Raw genomic sequence first — 23,589 nt, 5'->3', positions numbered from 1 at the left:
AGTTATACATGAAGCGAACATTTAGTCTAGTAAATAAAAAGTTTTTTTTGTGCAGGAGAAGTAGTGAACTTGCATATTTGAAGGTGCTCCCTTATGTGATAACAAAGAAAAAGGCTCCTTAAGACATAATTTGACACAAGTTCATGGTTCAAGTACATTACAGTTAGGTCACTAGACCTGCAGGTGTAGTAAAATGTTTATTTTGAGCCCTGCCTGCTCACTTTGAATGAATAAAAATAGACTAAAATAGAACTGTTGGCACAATCTGTCTAACATATACAAGCTGAGAGCCATCCCTGCTCCAGCGAGTTCACTCCGCATGTCTCTGTGGCCCGTGGCTTCCATGACAGTTCACTTTCAGAAGATATTATACACTTCTACTGCAAATTCTAAAAACAAAGTCTACTCCAAAGGCAGCCAGCAGTTGCCACGTGCACTCTGACTCCTGCAATACTAAACCTGATCACTTCCAATTACAGTACTTGACCCTCGTGGCATCATGAGCCCAACCAACAATGGGGCAAGAGCCCCGGTCCTAGGCCTTAGCCTTTCTGCAACTTGCCAGCACTGTCGGCCATAGTTTTCATACTGCCTTCTACTTTGTAACCCTCCCCTGGGAGTAGCCAGTCCTTACTTCGAGCCATCACACTGCCTGCGTCCCTCCAACGCTCCCAATTCCTGGCCCTCAAACTTGTGGCACACCACTAGTGCCCCACAACCCATTTCACACTCCTTGCACCTCACTAGGGGGCTTTGCCCCGGGTATCACAGTCTGCAATGTCTTTAGAAAAACAAGCCTCTCCAAAAAACATCACATATAACCCAACTAATTTTCAAAAAACGTGCTTCTTGCACGGTCACCTTTCACCATCAATTATAGACGTTTGTTTCTTCAAAGCGTGTGTTTGGAGCATTTCTACGTGCACGACAGAAAATTCAAAACTGTTAGCCCTACGAATCTTCGCTTTCTTTTTCAGACAGCTAAAATCTCAAATGTTTAAATTTCAGCATTGTGTATTGTCCTGGGACTCGCATGTCTAACAGGTGCAAGCATTATATTATACAAAATGCAAGTTCTTACCTTTTTTCTTCACATGAAGTAGTCAAGGTGTAGTTTACTCCTTAAAAATTAACAGATAGTTTTAGGATTATTGGAATCAAACTATCCAACTAAGTTTTGACTGCACATGAGTGAGTTTCCTTGAAACTAGAGACAGTCCTAGATCCAGCATTATTCACACGCGTGCCTTGGTGTTGGCTGGGTTTCAGGAAATGTTCATTCAAGGAAGATCATTGTACATTCACACTATCACTGGGCACAGGTGTAAAACATGTATACAAACACGCGTAAAGCCAGGATGGAGTGAGTAAGCAGACAGACAAATTCTTCGAGACACTCCTATTTATTATGGCCATTTTAAGGATGTTGTGGGTACACGAGTTGTGTGAAGTTCATTCTGTCGCTTCACATACAAATTCCAGAAATCTCACACGACTTGCATCAAAACTAATTGACTGTTATCCTGACTGGAGCTCTAAGCCCAGTTTCCCAACGTAACATTTCACAGTGAAACAGAAGTCCTGTGCTTATGGACACCAGGGCTGGTATGGGTGTCTCTCAAAGCTGAAGACCTTTAAAATTCTTCCTCCGCATTCTTTGAGTAGGACTTCTTCAATTTCTTGAGCTTTTCGATGGCTGCGCTTACAGATACTTCTCCATGAACCTTGTTGTCTCTTGTTCGCACGTTGACAGCATCGTTTGCCTTTTCCTTTTCCCCAACAACTGCAAAGAAGAACCGAATTAATACATATCTGTGAGTGGCATTATCACAAGCTAATCCAATAAAATGTTGTATACTATTTGGTCACAAGATGGCAGCAGCACATTATTCTTTAGGGGAATTTCAAATCCACTTTTACCACCACAATATTAGCTACAAAATTGTAAAATAGGATAATTGCGTTTTCACACCTGATTTATATTGTTCTTCCAACAAACGCATACTTTAATCTGCAGTTACTACCTCTACTTAGGTGGGCGGAGCATCACAAAATGAGCAGATCTCACCTTAGACATTTACAGTTGATGGCAAAAAAACACAGAAAACCTAAAGCAAAACAGGCAACCCTATCCTTAAGATAAGTGAATAATGCAAATATTACAAATGGATATCAAGGACGGAGCCTGTTGGCGAATAAATACATTTCGTTTTTTTTTTTTTTAATGGCTTCCAACAAATAATCAATAACATTCCATTCGGGCATCGAGCTGCACCTGGAACGCTTGCGACATGCTGCTCGAAATATGGGAGTCCCCAAATGCACTGCAGTAAAATGGCAGTCACGACCGGAAGCAATATCTACAAGTATCAAAACACCACCCACCGATAACTTCACGGAGGGCAAGGGCAGAGATGATCAATGTGCGGGCAAAGGCAATATCCACCAGAGAAGGCATTAATGGGGGTAAATGACTCATCCTTATAGTCAATACTGGTGTCCGTGGATTGTTCGTCCATAGAAAGTCGATTAGCCGGGTCTGGTGGCTTAGTGGTCTGATTTGTCTATAATAGGGAGCCTGTGTTCGACCTAATGGTCGCGGGTTCAAATCCCGGCAGGTCCACTCAGCCTTTTATCCTTCGGAGGTCGATCAAATGAGTACCATTGCGTTGCGTAACAACAAACATCTGTTATTCAGCGTCAAGATAGCCTTCTGGACACGCGCTTCACATAATACATGTTATGTTATAAATGTACTTAAACTAAAGTAGTGATAGTTTTTGACATGCAGGGGTGATACCCACTTCTTTCAGCCAAGTATTACAAACGGCGCTACTGTTGGAAGGATAAACTATTGTTAGGTCAATGAGGCAGCCGTATCAGTAGTTGTTATTAAAGCCTTATAAAGTATCGAATGCTCTGAATTGCTGGAGAGATTAAGATAACATAACAACCATAGCTGCTAGTTTATTGTTCTATGCCTCGTAAGGCTCTAGCCGCCCTAGTCCCTTAAAAGTAACTCGCTACAAGAAAGGCACATCCTGTTGTTTGCTCAACACATTTGAGGATAAACCTTTAGAGTACAATACAGGGATGCAAGACAAGTTGCAGCGACTGTATACCCCTCCCACCCCACCCCTCCATGGTGACTAGCGCGCTATATAAATGCTGATTGATTGATTGATTAATGCAAAAAGAGCTAATGATGGACAGAATGCAGAACAATGTCATACCTTCACCCCGTAGAGAGATCTGGGACTAAATCCATCGTTTTTTTGCTCCCCATGCCATTTCAGTTTGGACCCAGCCATATGCAATTATAATCTCATTCTCTATACGTTTTAAAGGAGGAGGAGAAGGGTTTATGTATTCTAGGGGAGAGGTGTGGCGCCGCGGCCAGGGCGACTGACGCTGGAATCTGGGGATCAGGGTTCGATCCCGGCTCCGGCGGCAGGTTAGCCCAGCACCATGTGACTCTGGGCAATAGCTCGCTTAATCTTCCCGACGGCCCCCAGCGCCTAGAGACCCTTACGGGTGATTGTGCGCTTTACAAATGTGGATTATTATTATTAGTAGTTACCTTTTCGTCATCGTTTAGCGTGTGACGTATGTGATTTGGGTTCTGTAGTTTGTACCAGCAACAGTTTTCACCACATGGACAATGTTGAAAAGACATCCGACGCACAAACCAGAGGCATGCAAAAAGCATCCGAGGGGACTGCTAGCATGGTGTGCATTAGGAACAAAGCTCTACCATTACTCGTAGGGAGGAATAGATTTTTGGTTTAGTACTTTATGTCAGTGTCATCACCATGGCCGAGGGAAGATTGGCCCCTTGGTTCTAACTCCAAAACAGAGCTCAACCCAAGAAAGTAGTCAGTCCCAGTGTCCTTAACAAAGAGGTCAGTCCTCACGATACTGCACAGAGTTGGGTTCAGCAGGAGCAGTACTGTAAGGGGGGCACTCAGGAATCCGCATGAGGGTCAGCTGTGAAGCCCCCGGCACCACAAACCAGTTCTTTCCTAGACAAGGCCACACCAGGTGGACCTAACCATTAAAGGAGGGGCAGACACCTATACCTACCACACAAGGTGGAGCCAACCATTAAAGGAGGGACAGACACTGACCCTACCACACCAGGTGGAGCCAACCATTAATGAAGGGACAGACACCGACCCCACCAAACCCGGTGGAGCTACCATTAAAGGAGAGACAGATACTGACCCAACCACCCACCAGAGCTTTCCTAGACAAGGCCACGCCAGGTGTAGCCAACCAATAAAGGAGGGACAAACACCGACCCTACCACACCACCATTAAAGGAAGGACAGGAACCGCCCTTACCACACCCAGTAGAGACAACCATTAAAGGCGGGACAGACACTGACCCTACCACACCAGGTAGAGCCAACCATTGAAGGAAAGACAGACACGACCCTACCACACCACCATTAAAGGAAGGACAGGAACCTCCCTTACCACACCCGGTAGAGACAACCATTAAAGGAGGGACAGACACAGACCCTACCACACCAGGTAGAGCCAACCATTGAAGAAGGGACAGACACCGACCCTACCACACCACCATTAAAGGAAGGACAGGAACCTCCCTTACCACACCCGGTAGAGACAACCATTAAAGGAGGGACAGACACAGACCCTACTACACCAGGTAGAGCCGACCATTGAAGAAGGGACAGACACCGACCCTACCACATCACCATTAAAAGAAGGACAGGAACCGCCCTTACCACACCCGGTAGAGACAACCATTAAAGGAGGGACAGACACTGACACTACCACACCAGGTAGAGCCAACCATTGAAGGAAGGACAGACACGACACTACCACACCACCATTAAAGGAAGGACAGGAACCGCCCTTACCACACCCGGTAGAGACAACCATTAAAGGAGGGACAGACACTGACCCTACCACACCAGGTAGAGCCAACCATTGAAGGAGGGACAGACACAACACTACCACACCACCATTAAAGGAGGGACGGACACTGACCCTTCTACACCACCATTAAAGGAAGGACAGGAACCGCCCTTACCACACCCGGTAGAGATAACCATTAAAGGAGGGACAGACACAGACCCTACCACACCAGGTAGAGCCAACCATTAAAGAAGGGACAGACACCGACCCTACCACACCACCATTAAAGGAGGGACGGACACTGACCCTTCCACACCACCATTAAAGGAAGAGGAAGGACAGGAACCACCCTTACCACACCAGGTGGAGCCAACCCTTTTAGCAGGGATAGACACCGACCCTACTACACCAGGTGGAGCCAACCATTATAGCAGGAACAGACACCGACCCTACCACACCAGGTGGAGCCAACCATTAAAGGAGGGACAGACACCGAACCTACCACACCAGGTGGAGCCAACCATTAAAGGAGGGACAGACACCGACCCTACCACACCAGGTGGAGCCAACCATTACAGCAGGGACAGACACCGACACCGACCCTACCACACCAGGTGGAGCCAACCATTATGGAGCCAACCATTAAAGGAGGGACAGACACAGACCCTACCACACCAGGTGGAGCCAATCATTAAAGGAGCAACAGACACCGAACATACCACACCAGGTGGAGCCAACCATTAAAGGAGGAACAGACACCAACCCTACCACTCCCGGTGGAGCCAACCATTAAAGGAGGGACAGACACCGACCCTACCACTCCCGGTGGAGCCAACCATTAAAGGAGGGACAGACACCGACCCTACCACACAAGGTAGAGCCAACCATTAAAGGAGGGACAGACACCGAACCTACCACACCGGGTGGAGCCAACCATTAAAGGAGGGACAGACACCGAACCTACCACACCAAGTGGAGCCAACCATTAAAGGAGGGACAGACACCGACCCTACCACACCAAGTAGCGCCAACCATTATAGCAGGGACAGACACCAACCCTACCAGGTGGAGCCAATCATTAAAGGAGGGACAGACAATGAACCTACCACACCAGGTGGAGCCAATTAAAAGAGGGACAGACACCGACCTTACCCCTTCCGGTGGAGCCAACCATTAAAGGAGGGACAGACACCGACCCTACCACACCAGGTGGAGCCAACCATTATAGCAAGGACAAACACCGACCCTACCACACCAGGTGGAGCCAACCATTATAGCAGGGATAGACACCAACCCTACCACACCAGGTGGAGCCAACCATTAAAGGAGGGACAGACACCGAACCTACCACACCAGGTGGAGCCAACCATTAAAGGAGTCACAGACACCGACCCTACCACACCAAGTAGAGCCAACCATTATAGCAGGAACAGACACCGACCCTACCACACCAGGTGGAGCCAATCATTAAAGGAGGGACAGACACCGACCCTACCACACCAGGTGGAGCCAACGATTGTAGCAGGGATAGACACCGACCCTACCATACCAGGTGGAGCCAACCATTAAAGGAGCGACAGACACCGAACATACCACACCAGGTGGAGCCAACCATTAAAGGAGGAACAGACACCAACCCTACCACTCCCGGTGGAGCCAACCATTAAAGGAGGGACAGACACCGAACCTACCACACCAGGTGGAGCCAACCATTAAAGCAGGGACAGGCACCGACCCTACCACACCAAGTAGAGCCAACCATTACAGCAGGGACAGACACCAACCCTACCAGGTGGAGGCAATCATTAAAGGAGGGACAGACAATGAACCTACCACACCAGGTGGAGCCAACCATTAAAGGAGGGACAGACACCGACCCTACCACACCAGGTGGAGCCAACCATTATAGGTGGGACAGACACCGACCCTACCACACCAGGTGGAGCCAACCATTATAGCAGGTTTAGACACCAACCCTACTACACCAAGTAGAGCCAACCATTATAGCAGGGATAGACACCGACCCTACCACACCAGGTGGAGCCAACCATTAAAGGAGGGACATACACAGACCCTACCACACCAGGTGGAGCCAACCATTAAAGGAGGGACAGACACCGACCCTACCACTCCCGGTGAAGCCAACCATTAAAGGAGGGACAGACACCGACCTTACCACTCCTGGTGGAGCTAACCGACTGTCTTTCTGCCGTTTTTTGTTTCTGTATGAGGTTGGTTTTTTTTTCTCTTGAAAAATGCAAATAAATAAAGTTAAAAAAACCAAAACATTAAAAGGAGGGATAGACACCGACCCTAACACTCCCGGTGGAGCCGAACATTAAAGGAGGGATAGACACAGACCCTACCACACAAGGTAGAGCCAACCATTAAATGAGGGACAGACACCGAACCTACCACACCAGGTGGAGCCAACCATTATAGGAGGGACAGACACCGAACCTACCACACCAGGTGGAGTCAACCATTATAGGAGGGACAGACACCGAACCTACCACACCAGGTGGAGCCAACCATTAAAGCAGGGACAGACACCGAACCTACCACTGTCGGTGGAGCCAACCATTAAAGGAAGGACAGACACCGACCCTACCACACCATGTGGAGCAAACCATTAAAGAAGGGACAGACACCAACCCTACCACACCAGGTGGAACCAACTATTAAAGGAGGGACAGACATTGAACCTACCACACCAGGTTGAGCCAACCAATAAAGGAGGGGCAGACACCGACCCTACCACTGCCGGTGGAGCCAACCATTAAAGCAGGGACAGACACCGAACCTACCACTGTCGGTGGAGCCAACCATTAAAGGAAGGACAGACACCGACCCTACCACACCATGTGGAGCAAACCATTAAAGAAGGGACAGACACCAACCCTACCACACCAGGTGGAACCAACTATTAAAGGAGGGACAGACATTGAACCTACCACACCAGGTTGAGCCAACCATTAAAGGAGGGACAGACACCGACTCTACCACACCAGGTAGAGCCAACGATTAAGGAAGGGCAGACACCGACCCTACCACACCAGGTAGAGATCATCATTAAAGGAGGGAAAGACACATGCCCTCCCACCTCAGGTAGAGTCAACCATTAAAGGAGGAACACAGACTCTAGTGGGATGGTGGGAAATCATGGCTTTGTGTGTCTCCAGTTGAGCCCAAGACTCCCCACTGTAGATAGCACTTGCTTTAATTGTAATTGTTCGCTACCCAGACTGGAATATAAGGAAATAAGGCCTTTTAACAATAACAATTCTAAAGGGAAGTTACAAGAGGTTTCAGCGATAAAATGTACTCTGCTTAACGCTCGATCACTGGTAAAACACAGTCTGGAGTGTGCACCTTTCTGGAGGAGGAAAATGTCAAATTGGCCTTCATATCAGAGACTTGAATGGATGAAGCTTCAGGGCCGGCTATAGTGAAAGCCACGCCACCCGGATTTATCTGTTATAACCTTAACAGACCAAGGAGGAGAGGTGGGGGCCTAGCGATTATCTACCATGATTCTCTGAAGGCTGGCTTTCAGATAGCGTCAAATGCTGATTGTTAGGCACTTTCCTTTAGTTTTAACCTTACTAATCACTCTACGTTCAAGGGCATTCTACTATATAGACCCCCGGACCCAAAAACAACTTGCTAACCTTTATGGGAAACTTCCTGGAGGAGGGGCTCTGTGTCGACTCATTTACCATCCTGGGTGACTTTAATTATCATCTAGAAACTCAGGCTGAGTCAGACACGGTGGCACTGTTAGATCTCATGAAGAGTGTAGATCTTAGTCAACGGGTGATAGGCCCAACTCATGAAGCAGGGCACACCCTTGATGGAATTTTCTCAAATCACTCACAGCTCCATTTCTTAGGGACGTTGCCCCTTACTTGGTCGGACCACTCCGCTGTGCAATTTTGAGTTGGTTTGCCCAGGCCGTATGCCGAACCAGGTGGGTCCGAAAAGTCAAATTAAAAGTAGGGCCTCGAATAAAATTGAAGGCCCAGCACTAATCAAGGCTCTTTCGATGAGTGTGGGCCTATCGCCACCAGGGTTAGAGGAGGCTACTACACACTACACCAATTGGATTGAGACTGCATGTAATGATCTCGTGCCGGAAAAAGTGAGCGTCCCTAGAAGATCCCATCCTACAGCCTCTTGGTATACTGATGATCTAAGGAAACGGAAACTTATTTGTAAATCTCATGAAAGGACATGGAGAAGAGATTATGAGGATAATGTAAAAAAAAGTTATAAACAAAGTCTCACTACTTACAAACAAATGATTTATACAGCCAAAAAGGATTTTTTCTCAAGCCGCATTAATCTTGCAGGAAATTCAGCCAAGGAAATTTTTAATATAGTATCTGATCTGGCCTCCCCGCATCCTAAAAAAGTTGAATCAACACATGAACTCTGTGAGGATATCGCCATGTTTTTTCAAAAAAAGGTCAATGTGATTTTTTCAGCATTTCAATACCCAAGGGGAATAGGGTTAAGGGCTTCTTTGGAAGATAGTACCAACATGGGGGTGAGCGGCTGTCTGCGCCGTGGTTTACGGGGGCGTTGCGTATTGAACGCAGCTTGTGTAAGGTGGCGGAGAGGGCGTGGCGCTCTCAGTATGACGCGGAGGCCAGACTCACCTATAGGTTGGCGGTTAAAGCGTACCATCGTAACATTCTGGGCGCAAAAAAAGAATATTTCGCCAGGAGGATCGAGGCGGCCGCCAACTCCTGCAAGGAGATTTTTACCATGGCCAGGGAGTTCACAGCCCCCAGGTCTAATCTTCAGCAAGCAGTTTCATCTGAGACCTGGGTCAGTGACCTGGCTAGGTTTTTCACCGATAAAATCAGAACGATCCAGGCCTCCTTCTCTGCAGAGTCTGTGGATGGGGCTGTTGGCATCGGGGGGGACGTGCTCCATCGGCTACGCCAGAGGTACTTCTGGCTGAGTTTCCGCCGGTCTCCCCGGATGCTTCCCTTGCACTGCTGACCACGCTCAAGTCTGGGTCGCCACTCGATCCCTGCCCGGCCAAATTTTTGGCCAGGATGGCGCCGTTGATGAACCCCTTGGTGAATCCTCTCCTGAATTCATCTTTGAAAGAGGGCCGGCTCCCGCTGTCCTGGAAAAGGGCAATGGTGATCCCCCTCCTCAAAAAGCCGGGATTGGATCCCGGGGTTCCGGCTAATTACCGCCCAATCTCTCTTCTGCCGGCTCTTGCGAAGCTCACGGAGAAGCACGTGCATGGCGTGCTCTCGGGTTTCCTTGAGTCAAATGATCTCCTGCATCCCTCGCAATCCGGCTTTCGGCCTAACCCGAGTACGGAGACGGCACTCCTTGAGGTGTCTGAGATCATCCGCGAGACTCTGGACGCAGGGGGGAAGGCTGTGTTGGTCATGTTGGACTTGTCAGCGGCCTTCGACACCGTCCCCCATGAGGCGCTACTCACCAGACTCTATGACATCGGTCTGAGGGGGACGGTGCTCAAATGGTTTACATCGTTTTTGGAGGACCGTCGACAAACGGTCTGGGCTTCCTCGAGCTCCGCTGAGATGCCGCCACTGGGAGTCGGGGTCCCACAGGGCTTTGTGCTGAGCCCGACCCTTTTAAACATCTTTATGACCCCTCTGGCGGAACTCGTGGAGACTTCGGGGGCCCAGATCGTGTCCTATGCGGACGACACACAGCTTCTCTTCACCTGCAGGAAAGATCAGTCATTTGACGGGGAGAGCATCCAGGGATGTCTGAAGAGGGTCTTTGACTGGTTTCAGCAGAATGGTCTCAAGGCCAACTCTAGTAAATCTGAGGTTCTGCTATTTGGGTGTGCTTCGGAACCGGAATGGCGTGACTGGTGGCCGGTTAATATGTGCCCCCCGCCCAGCCATCTGTGGCTGCCAAAAATCTGGGTGTCAAGGTCGATAATGACCTCACGTTCAGATCGCACATTCTTGGTCTGACGGGCACCTGCTTTGGCATCCTCAAGATGCTACGGAAGTTCCTACCCCTGCTTACAGAGGAGCACAGGAAGATCATTGTCCAAGCCCTCATAGGATCTAGACTAGACTACGCGAATGCTCATTATTTAGGGCTTCCGGAGTATCTGATCCAAAGGCTGCAAGTGGCGCAGAACTCTGCGGCTCGCGCCATATACGGCCTTCATAGGCGGGCAAGAACATCTGGGGTGCTACAGTCACTTCACTGGCTCCCTATCCGAAAGCGGATAATGTTTAAAACGCTCACGCTGGTGCATAAGGCACTTTCTGGCTCCGGTGCTAAGTATCTGCAGCGCAGACTGGCCTTTTACCGTCCGGCCCGCTCCTTGCGGTTGAAATCTTTGTTCATGGCCGTGGTGCCCCGTGTGAGGAAGGCTCGCATCGGGGGTCGTTCTTTCAGCTTTAAGGCCCCCCAGCTGTGGAACTTTTTGCCCCTCGCTCTGCGCAGCATTCCTAGTTTGCTCCTGTTTAGGAAAAACCTGAAGACCTGGCTTTTTAATCTTTAGGCTGTTTCTTTTACTTTTACTCTTTCTTCTCTATTTGTTGACTGCGGAGTCGCCCTCTGAAAGCGCCGGGACACTCTTGTTGAGTAGCCGTGCGCTATATAAATAAAACCTTAACATAACATAACATAACATAACATAACATAACATAACATGACCACCCCACTGGCTGTTTTTGATAAAATAGACCCAATTTCTATCACGGAAACGGAGAAACTTCTGGTGGCAGCCAGGTCAGGTTCTCCTTATGATCCCTGCCCGGTGTCTGTCATCAAACGGGCTTCAGGTCCAGTTGCCTGTTCACTTAGCTCCTTATTCGCCTTAATGTTTGAGATGGGGGATTTCCCTAGGCGTTGGAAGATCACTTCAATCCTTCCCTTACTGAAAAAAAACCTAACTTGGATCCTAAAGATCCTAATAATTTTCGACCAATATCTCGTCTCCCGCTACCAGCTAAACTGGTTAAAAAAGCAATAATGAACAGACAACTTACGTCTTTTTAAAGTAAGACAAGAGGCCTAGACCCAACACAATATGGATTCCGAAAGGGTCACAGTACTGAGTCCGCACTCATTAAATCTACTCAAGAGATTAGAGAAGTGTTGGATAGGGGTGGTAAGGCCGCATTGAGTATGTTAGATCTGTCAGCGGCCTTTGACACGGTCCATCATGATTTATTGATGGACCGGTTGCCATCATGCGGGGTCCAGGGTATGGCCTGGAAGTTTTTAAAATCCTTCCTCACGGATAGGTCCCAAATTGTGGCACTGGATGAATTTTGTTCCAGACCATTTACCCTGCCCTGCGGAATCCCACAGGGGTCCTCCCTTAGCACTACTCTTTTTAATGTTTATGTTTCTTCATTGGCATCTTTAATTGGCTCATACGTTTTTAACCTCACCTCCTATGCAGACGATACTCAAATTATGGTCGCTTTGCATCCCGGGCAGAGAGTATGCATGGACAGTCGGTTTCACGACTGTATGGAGGCAGTAGGGCGATGGATGGCGCAAAACTGTCTAAAACTCAACTCTACCAAGACGAAAGTCATTTTATTTGGAAATAACCCCAACTTCTGGGCCCCTAGTTGGTGGCCAGCTTCTCTGGGCAACCTCCCCATACCCTCTAGGAAGGTAAAGAATCTAGGAATAATTATTGATAAGCTCAATGTTAGTGATCATAAAAATGTGGTGGCTTCAACTACTTTTTACACCTTGATAATGATCAAGAACATTTTACATTTTTTGCCAGCAGATAATAGGTGGACAGTGGTTACTTCTCTTATCATGTCTAGATTAGACTACTGTAATGGGCTCTACCTAAACTTGCAAGAACGATCCATGAATAAGTTGCAATTGCTGCAAAATGCTGCCGCTAGATTGCTTACTAATACTCCAAAATTTAGGCCTATTTCCAATGAAATAAAAAAACTCCACTGGCTACCGGTGAGGAAAAGGGTGCGTATTAAGGCCTTGTGTACTGTGTATAAGGCTTTGCAGGATACTGGTCCAGAATACCTTAAGCACCGGTTGCGGTGGTACCAACCTATAAGAACATTGCTCTCCACGGGGGCGAAATTGGTTTCGGTCCCAACCACAAAAAAAGCTTCATGGGGTGGAAAAAGATTTATAGCGTGTGCTGCAAGAGCCTGGAACGAGCTCCCCTTTTATCTGAGAAACTCCAGGGATTTGTTAACTTTTAGGAAGCAACTGAAGACCTGGCTTTTTAACGTATTTATTTGAATTTATTTATTTGAAGCGTTTTATATAGCGCTGGCTAGACCCGGAGGTATCAGAGCGCTTTACATGAGGATCAGCGATTTGCAAGTTACAAAATTAACATTAGTTACACAGTGTTACACAGTAAAACAAGAGTTAGTGGAAAATAGCAAATATAGACACATAATAAAACAAAGTTACACAGTAGAATTAATTACTAGAGCATGACGTAACAGATACAAAACATCCTAAGGGGCAAAGAAGGTAATGGGAGAAAAGTGAAAAGGGTTAAGGAAAGCAGATCAGGACAGGAAAGTGAAAGATAAACAAACCGGTATTGGTACCAGCACTCTCAACAACCCAGGACTCGGAGACTGTAATAGGTGAGAGGAGTGTAGGAGACCTAAGGGGGGGTTAGAGGTAAAGGTCAGTCAGGTAAAATCGTGGAGAAATCCAGCAGAAAAGAGAAACGTTTTAAGGTTGCCAAGATGGAGACCAGAGATGTGGCTGCAGGAAAGTTCAGTGGTGGAGTTTGAAGAGAAGGGTAAGAACACGGAAAGCGGGGGGGGGGGGGGGAGGGGGGGTTGGGCTGTCAGTCTACAAAGGAGTAAAAACTGTATGGCCAAGGGTGTTACATGGAAGGGGCACAATAGGAAAATTACTGATAATCTGTGTTTTTATCTTAACGCCTAGAGAAAGCAGTCAGGGCCAGGACACCCTTGGGTAACCGTTCGCGCTATATAAATGTTGATAACAAACATAACATGTCATGTCCTTAAAGAGTTAGGCAGGGCTAGTAGATGGGGAAGGGAAAGAAGGTTCAGATAACTACTCAAGCAGTCAGTCCAACTCTGAAGCAGAATGGTGCTTTCAAGACAATGAGGACTCAATTTGGGATGTCATCCTACTGTTAAGGTGCAATCTGGAGTTTTTTCAGAACCACACGGCTACCCTCGCACTACACTGCAAATGATTTTACTACATTCTGAGATTAACACTGCACTTAAGAGCGGAATGAGGACTTGGGATTCTTTGCATGATGAACCGGCATGAAATCCTTAGCCTCTCTTCCCCTAGATGGCCTTGGGATGGTTGGCCAGAGGCCAAGTAACACACAAGGGTAGTGAGAGTCTGACAAAAATAACGGAGTAAACCTGCTCTGGTCTGAATCTGTGCATTTTAATTAACTAGAATATTTACTAATTCTGCGTAATTACTTTTGTCTCACAGTGTGGAGAGTTAAGCGTTGACAGACTGACTTACAAGACTTACCCAGGTCCAATAAAATAAAAATAATACTCTGGCTCAAGACATTTGAACTGTGAGGAACAAGAAACAGCTTATTTTTCCAAACTGACCAAAATGAAAAAACATTTCTCAATAAAAGAGCATTTCCACCTTATACTAAAACATTGCTTAGGAATTGGTAAAAGAAGCATCTGCTTAAAGGGGGTTTGAGGAAAGCTTGATGCTTCTAAATGTTTTTGGGCCTCCGATCCCATTCCACATTGCTGCGCTTATTTTCATTTTACAGCAGATTGATGAGGGTTAAGTACACACTTTATAAAACTAGCTGATAAAGTTCCCCAGCCATACATTCTTAGGATACTGTAAGTCATCTGTGAGTTCCATGACCATACAGAGGAACAAGGTTGAAGGAAATGTAACTTTTTCTCAATGAGAGTTCACCGCTAGATCAGCTTCAATTCATCCCCTCCCCAACCCGGTAGGAATTAACCTAGTTACCTCAGATAAGCTATGTTCTTAAAACCTCTTAGATGTATTAAGAGGCTCAACTACACCACAGACTTGGGTTTTGGCACCACACATTATTGTGCAGACAATGCCTGACCTTACAATCACCTCACTAAGCACCACGTGCTGTGGTTTCATTCATTTCCCAAGTAAGCAAAATAAATTCCAACCCAATTTTTCCATTTAACCATTTATATATTATAACATACCTTGCCCAAAAGCATTGCCTACATCCAAATGTATTGAGGTTTTAGAATAACTCGATTACTTACACCTTTCAGTACGTAAATGTTACTGCCTCACAGAACCTGAGCCCCGCCGTTTATTTCTACCATCTAGGCTGTAATATATCAACATTTCAGCTGTGAAAAAGCTCTAAGCTTATTAGTCCCTGTGGGGCGAATGATGTGTTAGCAAAATCAAAAAAGTAAAAAAGTGCTTGTGTAGATCAATAACCCAGCTAAATCCAGCCTAGACATCTGAATAATAACTTACCATTGTCTATTGTTATATTTCTGTAACAAATATTGATCACTTAACACTACTGGTATTCCATATATAAATGCCTATATTCCTGTGGAATATTGGGCCCAATGCAGATCTAAAGAGCCTCATACTGCTGTAAAAAACTGTGGTATTAGCTGAGGGGAGCGAGTACCAATCTCAAATAATAAGCAGAGTCCTTGTCAGGCTCAACCACTAAAGTCACAAAATTAACCTGAGCTGAACCCCCTGGTAGCTATGGCTGAGAGCAGACAGCCATAACTGAGTATCATGGTGTGAAGTATTTATACGTCACTCAAACTGGAATAAAGTAAAAACGCAACACAAGAAAATATCCAAACTAATTTAGAAAAAGAGTAGTACATTTTAAAAATAATGAAAACACAAAACGTCAAACATCTAATAGGTAGGTCTAGAATTATGAATTTCGAAAGTTTAAAGTTCAAAATAGCACTAAAACGAGTTAAGAGTAAACTGCATTCATCAGGGTACATTTGAAAGGGACAAAGATAAGGTTTATGGAGAAGCAGCGCAGGACGGATACGGGGACCATGTTCGACTCTGGTTAAAATTTTTACCTTCAGGATTAGAAACGTTTATGGAGGAAAAGGTCTTCAGTGGGGCACAGCAACGAAGCTGGGGTCCTGATGATGGGAGCAGAAGTCCAAAATATCAGCTAAGCAGTATATAAAGTCGAGAAAGCTCCATGCGTAATAAGATCTAGGTTTCACATCTAAACAGCCACCAATGTCATTCGGATACAGCCGGCGGCTTGGTGAAGTGAAGCTTTCTACATTCAGACATCAAAACGGTTCTGGAGCTTGGATTTCCTCAGTGGGGCACTGTTGCAGGTTGTGGCTGAAAAGGGCTTGACGTTATCAGATGGCGGTCCATAATTGGATTTTCTGCTATGTTGAAGAACATAGCAAACTCAATCCCAGCAGCAATGCACCCTTAGTAGATTGGCTTAGCAGGTTCATCCTGGTGTCAACTCAGTTCTCAAGTCTCCAAGACGCAGATTTGAGGAAACCTTATGAGGATACACTTGGACACCAGCCAAGGGTCCAAATCCTTTGGGGCAGCACTTGGGGGATGAGATACTTTTCAGGAGAGGCCAGCAGCAGGATTTAGGGCAGGTCTATTTGGAACTGGTAAGCTGGGAAGGCAAAAAAGGCTTCTTGAAGCTTGTTGTGTTCGTGTAGCCCAAACAGGAGGACAGCCATACAACCTTTTGAGTCCACTTATTTGTCTTGGGTACAAGAGCATAGCAGGTTCAGAACTAGAACATCAGGTTTCTTCTCAGGTCACTGACTGGAGGTCAAGCCCTCTTCTGCTCTTCAACAGGCCCAGAAGTGATCTGAGGAGGGTACTGGGGATGTCACATTTATTCCCAGTGCCAGCCCGAGGTTGGGGGCAACTCCCCGCCATTCCCTAACCAACTGCAAAAAAGTCACCAGGAATGCCATTACCCACATTTGCAGCACTTCGTGTGTTTTACTGCACAGAATCCCATAGTGGCCCCCTCTGCTCAGAACTAACATGGCAGAACTTTATTTCCCCTGTGCAGAGTTCCTAAAGGTGTGACCAAAGAAATAAACAACCCCTCTTCTGTAGTAATTTAAACCCAGGTTTTGGGGCAGCTCCTCTCCCACTGGGCCTGCTGCCTGACTCACTAGTGGGACAAAGGAAAGGGCAGGTACAGGTGTTAGCTGCATCGGCCTGTGACAAGTGGCCTCATGAAGTTAAATAACCCGTTGCAAGAGTGCGTACATAGGCCAACGGCCGTCGCTAGCACTACCTTCGTAGTGCTGCGCATGTCTGTTAGCCGTCGTGGCCCCACCCGCGCACGGAAACGTCCGCACTGCCCGCGGATTCTACGCCGCGATAAAAGGGTTACATTCCTGGGCATTGCCCAGATGGTCAGCCTATCAGAGAAATATAACTCCGCCCTACACCCAAGGCCTTTGTCTCCTTTTTTTTTTTTTTTTTTTTTTTTTTTTTAATTTTTTATTGAGCATTCTTTAGATATACAACAATGAGAAGGAGAGACAAGGCTGAACGTAAAACGTTAAATACAAAAACAATTGTGAATGAACATTACAATTTGGATGTTGTAGATATGTGACAAATACATAAAAGGTAAACCTAAAACAGAATAGCAATACACATCTGATATATAACCTCATTTTCCAACCCTACGCCTCTTAATAGAGGTGAAAGATATTTCTGGCTAGTTTAAATAGCTTTGTAGTCAGACCCTTTGTTGTTCATACCAGTTAGCTACGGAGGCCCAGATCAAGTCCCCTTTAGCTCTTGATTTTTTCCCTCTGGTTTTGTATATCGCCATTTCTTGTTTGTATATAGCCAGGAGTCTATTTATCCATCCCTGAAATGTGGGGGCCTCTGTATCCTTCCAACGGGCTGCTAAGATAATTCTATATATAGCGGTAGATAGAAAGATCGTATAGATTTCTGAGTTGTTAAATTCCAGGGAGCTATCAAAGCCTAGTATAAACAGGGTTGGTGAAGTTTGAATCTCCCGACCAAAAATCTCGGTCCAGTATTTACCTATACTTTCTTTTAGTTGTTTAAGTTTCGGACAGTCGTAGAACATGTGTATTAAATTTGCGGGGCCAAGCGCGCATCTAGGGCATTTATCGTGGCTAGCCTTACCCCATGAGAATAATTTAAATGGTGTGTAATATAAATTGCATACCGTTTTATAGATTTGGGCTTTTAGATTACTGGCCAGAATGACCTTAGAGGATAATTGTAGCACCATATCTATGTCCACGTTAGGATTGTTTAATTTGTTAGCCCAGCTATCTTCTATTCTATCGAGATCGTCCGGATGGTTATTTATAAGGATCCCATATATATCGCTAATTCTAACTGAAAATTTTTGCATCAAATTTAGTAGCGATGGCGACTGTAGCTCGGTATTTGTAATATATTGTCTTAATGATGTATAAATTTGAATAAATTTAAGGTAGTCTGCGGGGCGAATCTGATATTTAAGACGCAATTCGTCAAATGTTGTACTACCATCTGAGTTTAGAAAATCACCAATAGTGACAATACCTAATTTTTCCCATCGCTTAGTAATGTTATCATTGAGATACTGAGGGACTATGAAGCTATGCCATAAGGGTGTATAATTGGTATGTTTGGGTATTGAGAGTATTTTTGTAGCTCTGGTCCAGATTTTATATGCGTCTGTGACTATCTTAAATTTAATCTTTTTATAATATGACGGCTCGATTTGCCTTAACAGTAATCCTCGTGCTGTATTTCCCAATGTGAGTTCGTAGATAGAAGGGATATTATGCAAAGATCTGTTATGGACTGATTTTTTAGATGTGATTAAAAAGGCCATCTGTTGTAAGATGGCAGCCCACATGTAATAAGTTAGATTTGGCACTGCTAATCCGCCACGGGCTGTTGGCAACACCAATTTGGTTATTGCCCTTCTTGTCTTCCCATAGTTCCAAATAAATGATGTTATTGCTTGATCTATCTTCTTCATATAGATATTATCGATTAAAAAAGGGATTGCTCGAAATAGATATAACAGTTTTGGAAAGATTGTCATTTTGATATAGTTGGTTCTACCGATTATGGATAGATGAAGGTTGTTTACTCTAAGGAGATCTTTTTTAATTTTAGCCACTAGGGGGTCATAATTTAGAGTAATGATGTCATTAGTATTAGGTGAGATGGTGACCCCTAAGTACTTCGCATTTGCTACTTTATATTGGCCTGTGTATGGGGTGTTATCAGTACAGACTACCATCGTTTTATCTCGATTTAATGAGTAGCCTGAATACAGACCGAATGTTCGAGTGACTGCTTCTATTTCATCTATAGCCTCGATAGGGTTGGTGGTTAGAATCGCTATGTCATCAGCATAGGCGAGTATTTTGGTATTATATATACTTGTTTTTACTGGAATTATTGCTGGTGATGTTAGAAGTTTGATAATTAATGGGTTGATGTATAATGAAAATAAGAGTGGAGAACACGGACACCCTTGTCTTGTCCCTCTCTGGATAGTTATACTTTCGGACTCGCAGCCTCCGGTCAGGATTTTAGCTTTAGGTTCTGAGTATAGGGCTTTTACTGATTTTATAAACCCTGGGCCTATGTTGTTAAGGGCTAAAAGCTCCCATAAATACTGCCAGGAGACCCGGTCAAATGCCTTTTCGGCGTCTAATAGGACCAGGGACATTTGACCATTCTCTATCTTCATTATGTCAAACAGTGTTAGTACTCGGCGTATGTGATCGGTGGTGCTTTTGCCTGGTATGAACCCATGTTGCCAAGGAGACACTAGTTGTTCTATGTGCTTACTAAGTCGGTTGGCTAAAATCTTCGCGTAGGTTTTAGAATCTGAATTGATCAGAGAGATTGGTCTGTATGACGTTGTTAACTCAGGGGGTTTATCCTTTTTCCTGAAGACTGATATGTTTGTTTGTTTCCATGACTCTGGGGATTTTCCATGCCATTGGATACCTAAGAATAAGTCATGAAGGAATGGGATTATTATATTACCTAGTATCTTATATAGGTCTAGGGGTATCCTATCGGGCCCAGCAGCCTTCCCTGCGGCTAGTTCTGCTATTGCCAACTCCACCTCTGTTCTAGTGATCTCTTTCTCTAATTCATTCCTTACGTTATCGTCAGCGGGTTGTAACATATTAGTTTCGCTATGCCAGTTGACTAGAAACTCATTAATCTCATAGGCCGTGTGTTCATCTTCATTCTGATATAGCTTTTGGTAATATTCCTTGAAGCAATTAGCGATTTCTTTCTGGGTGGTGTAATTATGCCCACAATGTTCAATACTTTGTATTGTATTATAGGATTGAGTCTGTCGTGTTTTTAAAGCTAGGTGTTTCCCGACATTTTCGCCTACCTCGTATGATTTGTTTCGATAAGCTTGGACAGTTTCGGCGGCTTTAACAGCCAACTCATTATTTAATTCTGCCTTAAGCACTAGGATCTTTCTTAGGGTATACTCAGCCTGTTCGCCACGTTGTGTTTGGATTGCATGTTTGTATTCTAGTTGTGTCAAATCGTTTATCAGTTGGTTATGAATTTTCATCCGTTCTTTCTTGCGAGTGGCGACAAATGTGGCAGTTTCCCCCCTTAATGCGGCCTTATAGCTGTCCCAAACGATGAATCGTGAGGCACTATATCGGTTTGCGTCAAAAAATTCTTTCGTCCATTGGGTTATATAAGTTATGTACTCTTGGTTGGCTAGTAGTTTCCTATCGAATGACCACTGTGTGTGGGCTCGATTGTACCCAGATATTTCCACTGTAATGAAAATCGAATTATGGTCAGAAATTGTCTTTGGATCTTTAAAGATCAGGGCATTCAGAGCAATATCAGGTGTTGCAAAGAAATAATCTATGCGAACATACTTCCGGTGTGGATAAGAGAAGAAGGTGTAACCTGGGTCTTTACCCTTTTTTAACAACCATAAATCCTGAAGATTATGGGTCTGAATTAGATTTAGAACTGCTCTGAACACCCTGGGCTTCCGTCCGGAGTATGTATAATGGTTCTGAAGGGCCTGGGTCTGGTTAACCGTTAAATTAAAGTCGCCACACACGATCAAGGTGCTTGGCCATGATGCCAGTTCTGATTCCAATTCAACAAATAATGTGGGGTCATCAAGATTAGGGCCATAAACAGAGCATATTGTAATGCCCACATCTAGTTGGACAATGGCCCATCGTCCATGGTCGTCAGCTTTTTTACGTAGCGGGCTACCAAATCTTGTTCTTGCAAGCAGAGTGACTCCCCTAGTTCTTGAAGTTTGAGTTGTTGTAATTAAAATATGGTAGCCAGGTATTTTTAATTTGTTAATCTCCCCTATTGGTATATGGGTTTCTTGTATGCAAATGATGTCACAAGAGCTATAAGCCATTATTTGAGAAAATTGGGCCCTCTTTCCTCTGTCGTTTAAACCTGCCACATTCCAACATCCTATGTTTAGTCTACCCATTTAATTGTATTATTTTTACATCGAGGTTCATTAGCCAACGTTCTGTCATACGTATCAGTTTGCTCATTTTATATTTTTTTGTTGTCCCCCCCCCCCCTAGCCCAAGTGCACCCGGTGCACCCAGATTCCCACCCTCCACCCTCCCTTCTCCACTCCACCCTCCCCACCCCTTACCTTCCCGAACCTGGCAGTGAGACTCCATCAGAGTCTGCGGTGATGGATTAGCCTGCTCTGTTCAGGACTAGCGTGACATGCATTTACAGTGTACAGGAAATGACAATTACCTAAAACGGGAAGAAAGTTATAAATGGAGAAAACATACTTTGCACAACATAATAAAAATAGAAAAGATAAGGGTCAGATAAGGGTCAGAAAATAGAAGAAAAGTGTAGAAGAGTGAAAAGATCAATAATTGAAAATTCTGGATGACATCTGTTCGATTTCTTAATTCTTAATTCTTGTTTTTCTTACTATCAGCTACGCAGTTTGTATTCTGATGTATCAGGCTACTTGTGAGACCGGTAACTAGTAGCCTAATTCTGTTTCTATCTCGTGCCTACATCAAAATACCTCCCCACCCTACTCACAGGTGCGAACAGTTGTTTTCTCATAGACTGTCTAAGTATTCCTTAGCTCTGACCTCCGATGTAAAAAATGTAGTCTGCCCCATATATATTACTTTTAGTTTTGCTGGATTGTTCAAATATACTACAGCTTTCTTCTCTTGGAAGGGTTTGATGAGTTGCCGGAGTCGCCACCTCCTTTCGACAGTCCAGTGGCAGAAATCGGGACGCACGAAGTACGATATTAAATCCTTTTTACGATGTTTATCAGGAGTGACTTTCTCCGCAATGGCCTGACGAAGCAGGAAGTTTCCAAAGTAGACTAGGACTGCACGTGGGTATTTACCCGTAGGTGCCGTGGATTTTAAAGTTAAAGGTACCCTATGAGCTCTCTGCACCTCATAACCCCAGTCCCAGGTGTTTAGTTCAGGAAGAGTATCACGAAATAGTTGTATTATAAAGGTGCGGCAGTCCTCACCTTCCATTTTTTCTGGAATTCCCAGCACTCGAAGATTGTTCCTGCGCAATCTATTTTCGTAATCTTCTAGCTTCCATCTGATGTCATGAACCTGTGCTTCGGTGGTTTCAAGTCGTTCGTTTGTAGCTGTGGCTTCTGTCTCATTGACCACAATGCGATCCTCAATGTCGTTTAACCTCTCTGTAAATGCGCCCATGGTTTTAGAAAGTTTGCGGACCACTCCTTGAACCTTTTGTAGGCCTGCTCGAGCTTTGCGACTGTCTTTAGAAGTTTCCTCTCGGTGTGATGCTATGGCCTGCAGGACTGTCTCCATTACTTGAGTTAATGTGGTTCCTGAAGCCTCGAGAGTTTCCTTGTTTAGATTTTGCTCCGAGGATGATCTTTGAGGTCTTGAATCAAGAGTATGGCTCTGGTTTAATGCTAGGGCTGTTGGAGTATAGTCCCATGATAAATCATTTGCGCCGTGATGCCCAGTTTTTTTCTTTTTTAATATAGTTCTTTTTTTGTCGCGTTGCTCCTTTGGTAGGTTGAGTTCAGCATCCGAGCTTGAGTTAGAACCTGAATCATTCTCTGGATCTTGCACATCCTCTAGTTCATCCGTATCGCCTGACCAGCTGATGTCCTCGGATAAAGAGTAAAAATCAGTTATGTCCTTATCGGTCTCGAGAGCCTCGGTAGCATCAGCGGGGTGTACATCTATTCTGGAGCTAGATTGTGGTGCTACCATGTCAGGATGTAGTGCCTCTGAGATTTGTAAGTTCTCGCTCCCTGCCCCACTCTCGGGGGGGTTGCTGATCCCAGCTTGTGACTCGTGATTTAAGTCGGCGAATGAGTTTGGTTGAGCATCGACTGTTAAACTCTCAGGCAAGAGGCCTGCTTGCATCCCCGTGGTACTTCGAGGGTCTGCGGCAGGGCCTTGGTTAGTCCGCTCAACCCCGTCGTTCCGATTGCTCTCGGGGTGTAAAGTGGGGAGAATTGTAGCCCCCGCTGATCACCATGTATGCTAATAGTCTTTAGTGAAGGCCTTTGTCTCCTTAAGAGTCTATTAAGCTCTTGGGTAACAATTGGAAGCTCATGAAAATGGGCTTCTGCATGTTTGGACGGGTAACAGGCACCTTTTAATAAGTATCTGTTCAAAAATATTTATTACAAATCCGACT

At 45.3% G+C, this 23,589-nt stretch overlaps 1 protein-coding gene across 1 annotated transcript in view; it reads right to left on the bottom strand.

Moving 5' to 3' along the window:
- Nucleotides 1–1,384: 1,384 nt before the first annotated feature.
- LOC144826511 (threonine--tRNA ligase 1, cytoplasmic-like) overlaps nt 1,385–23,589 on the bottom strand; it is a 249,352-nt gene continuing 227,147 nt past the window's right edge. Inside the window, exon 19 of the mRNA XM_078684931.1 lies at nt 1,385–1,783. Coding sequence (XP_078541057.1) covers nt 1,635–1,783 — 149 coding nt within the window. The 3' untranslated portion in view covers nt 1,385–1,634. The remainder of the gene's footprint in view (nt 1,784–23,589) is intronic.

This window comes from Lissotriton helveticus, chromosome 3_2 (assembly GCF_964261635.1).
Source record: "Lissotriton helveticus chromosome 3_2, aLisHel1.1, whole genome shotgun sequence".
NCBI lineage: Eukaryota > Metazoa > Chordata > Amphibia > Caudata > Salamandridae > Lissotriton > Lissotriton helveticus.
The sequence above is the reverse complement of the archived record's forward strand: the minus strand, read 5'-3'. Positions and strand labels throughout refer to the sequence as shown.